Source organism: Myotis davidii, unplaced genomic scaffold (genome assembly GCF_000327345.1).
Source record: "Myotis davidii unplaced genomic scaffold, ASM32734v1 scaffold102, whole genome shotgun sequence".
In the NCBI taxonomy this organism is placed as follows: domain Eukaryota; kingdom Metazoa; phylum Chordata; class Mammalia; order Chiroptera; family Vespertilionidae; genus Myotis; species Myotis davidii.
In genome coordinates, this window is record NW_006293778.1 from 533,343 (window position 1) to 536,347 (window position 3,005).

The window sequence follows — 3,005 nt, forward strand, 5'->3', positions numbered from 1 at the left end:
TCGTGTTTCCTCCCTCCCTCCCTTTCTCCCTCCTTCCTTTCCTATTTTGTCTATTTATTTTAATTGATTTTTAAAGAGAGGAGGGGAGAGAGAAACATCCATGTGAGAGAGAAACACTGATTGGATGCTTCCCGCACGCATCTTGACTAGGAATGGAACTACACCCTGGATATGTGTCCTGACCGGGAATCAAACACACCACCTTTTGGTGTGTATTGTACGATGCTTCCACCAATTGAGCCACACCAGCCAGGACCATCACATCTGGATATTTTTTTAAAAAAATTCCAAGCCTTAAAGGTAAAAAAAAAAAAAAAGCACAATTTGAAGTACAATGCATGTATCAGAACTAGACTGAGATGTGACACAGATTTTGGGGTTATCTATGGAATTTAAAGTAAGTGGTTAATATGTTAAGTGCTCTAATGGAGCAAGTAAAAAAACATGCAAGAACAGAGGATAATGTAAACAAAGAGATAGAAATTTAAGAAAAAATCAAATGAAAATTCTAGAAGTAAAGGACATCATAACCAAGGAAGAATGCATTTGATGGACTGATCAGTAAACTAGACACAGCTGGAGAAAGAATCAGAGCCCTTGAACGTATGTCAATGGAAACTTCCCAAACAAATACAAAGAGAAGTGAGAATGAAAACAAACAAATACAACATAACTGAACTATCTGAGAACTGCAGAACAACTTTTAAAGGTGTAATGTGCTTATTTGAATACAAGAAGAAAAAGGAATGGGAGAGCTATTTCAAAGTAATAATGGCCAAAATGTCCCCCAAATTAATGACAGACACCACACTACACAACCAGGAAGCTCAGAGGACATCAAAGAGGATAACTGTCAAAGAAATTTTAAAATTATATTCAAACATAAGAAAACAAACACAAATAGGACATCTTGGAAAAAGCCAGAGGGGTGAAACTTCCTGTAGTACAGCAGACATCTCACAGAAACCATGCAAGCAAGAATCAAGTGGAGTGGAATCTATATAAAATGTTGAAAGGAAAAAACATAAACCTAGAATTCTATATGCAATAAAATTACCCTCAGACATGCAGGAGGAATAAACATGTCCTCAGACAAAATTTGAGGGAATTTGTCACCAGTAGACTTGCCTTGCAAGTAACAATAACAGAAGTTCTTCAAAGAAAAGGAAAAATGATACAGATTAGAAACTCAGATCTAATAAAGGAAGAATATTAGACAAGGACCTCACAGTTAACAATTTGTTCAAAATAATAATAAGAGTGTATTTGGCGATGTTAGCTTAAGGATAAATAAAAAGAGGAGGAAGGGTCAAGAAGGCAAATCCAAAAGGAAGAAATCAACTTCTATTGTGTTGGACAGGTAGGAAGATTTCCGAATGGCCCATCCAATGGAACTGATAAATCAAGAAAATTAATTTTCCCAAGTGGTTTAATGAACTATTTTATGGGATGAACAGAAAGGAACAGCTCTGAGCCACTGCTAAACAGGACATTTACGAGACTTCTTGTTTTTTGTGTGCTTTTTTTTTTTTTTTAAGATTTATTTATTTATTTATTTATTTTTAGAGAGTGAGAAAGGAAGAGGGAGAGAGAGAAACATGGATGTTCCAGTGAAGCATCAATTGGGTGCCTCCTGCACACTCCTTACAGGGACCCAGACTGTACCCTGGGGATGTGCCCTCCTGGGAATTAATCCAGCCAACTGAGCCACATGGCCAGAACTGATTTCCCGGTTTATTTGTTTTGTTAATTTTCTTTATTGTTGACAGTATTGCAGCTGTCCCTCCCTTTTCCCCCTATTGCCCCTCTTCACCACCCCAACCCCCACCCCTACCCCACCCTCGGGCCTTCACAGCTCTATTGTTTGTGTCCCTGGGCATACATATATACAGATAAATTTTTTGGTTAATCTCTCCATGCCCTCCTCCCCACTTCTCTGACTTCCTGGTTTTTTTTAATTTTCTTCTAGGTTTGACAGTTTTTGTTTTAACTAGTCAATGGGGAAAACATTTGCTGATCACTCGTTTCTGTGTTATGGTGGTGTATATGTGAGGTGAACTACAGTGTGAACATATCACAATAAGCCTACTGAGAAGAATGCTTTCTTGTATTCACCAGATGGTCTGTGTTAACCTTGTTTTCATAAGTGTTATGTGTGTTTACTCTTAATATGATTTCTCGTAATTTTGCTATTTTTATACTCAACATTTAAGTGCCTTTTTGTTTTTTTGTGACTTAATGTTAGTATAGTCTTAAAAACTAATGAGCCATATTAATTTATTTCTTAACATTTAAATTTTCAATCTGTCATAGTTTAAAAAATCAGACTATAAGAGTTGATTTAAAAAAAATATCCTGATCATAAAAAAGTGTTCGTTGGCTTTTTGAGGATATATGAAATAAGAGTATAACTTATAATTATTAAATAGTCACCTTTACCAGTATTTGCCTTAACAGTTTGCACTTTTTGTACCTTGCCCCACTCTGAGGTCATAAATATAGGGTGTTCCCCCAAAAATGTATACACACACTTAGTATAATTATAAAGGCAGTGTTTATTTAAGTACGTTTCACTTTAAAAATTAAGCTATCAGCTCTTAAAGTGTATATACATTTTTCTGGGACAACCTATATAGTCTCTTGTGTTTTCTGTCTTTTCTTATTTCCTAGTTATTTCATTTTATTTTTCTTTAATGTTCATCCAGTAAATGGAAAGTTTTTCATTGGGTGTTTATAAGGTTTACTGTAGTTCTGTTTCTAAATCCATAGTCTCTGTTTTGAGGTAAAAAATATCCCATCATGTGTAAAATAAAAATAGAGGAATCCTGGTCACCTTGGATAATAGTCTGGCTTGTGGAATGTGGTATTTTTCATCCTTAGGAAAGTATGTTAACATGAGTGTTTCCTTTTAAATAGGCATGTAGAAGTCCAGGTGTTTGGTGATCACCATGGCAATGCTGTGTACTTGTTTGAGAGAGACTGTAGTGTTCAGAGGAGGCAGAAGA

General features: G+C 35.7%; 1 protein-coding gene across 2 annotated transcripts in view; it reads left to right on the forward strand.

Annotated features, from left to right (window-relative positions):
* MCCC1 (methylcrotonoyl-CoA carboxylase 1) overlaps positions 1–3,005 on the forward strand; it is a 38,738-nt gene that overhangs the window by 6,863 nt on the left and 28,870 nt on the right. For both annotated transcript variants that reach the window (XM_015566308.1, XM_015566310.1), the window contains exon 4: positions 2,917–2,997. In XM_015566308.1, coding sequence (XP_015421794.1) covers positions 2,917–2,997 — 81 coding nt within the window. The remainder of the gene's footprint in view (positions 1–2,916; positions 2,998–3,005) is intronic.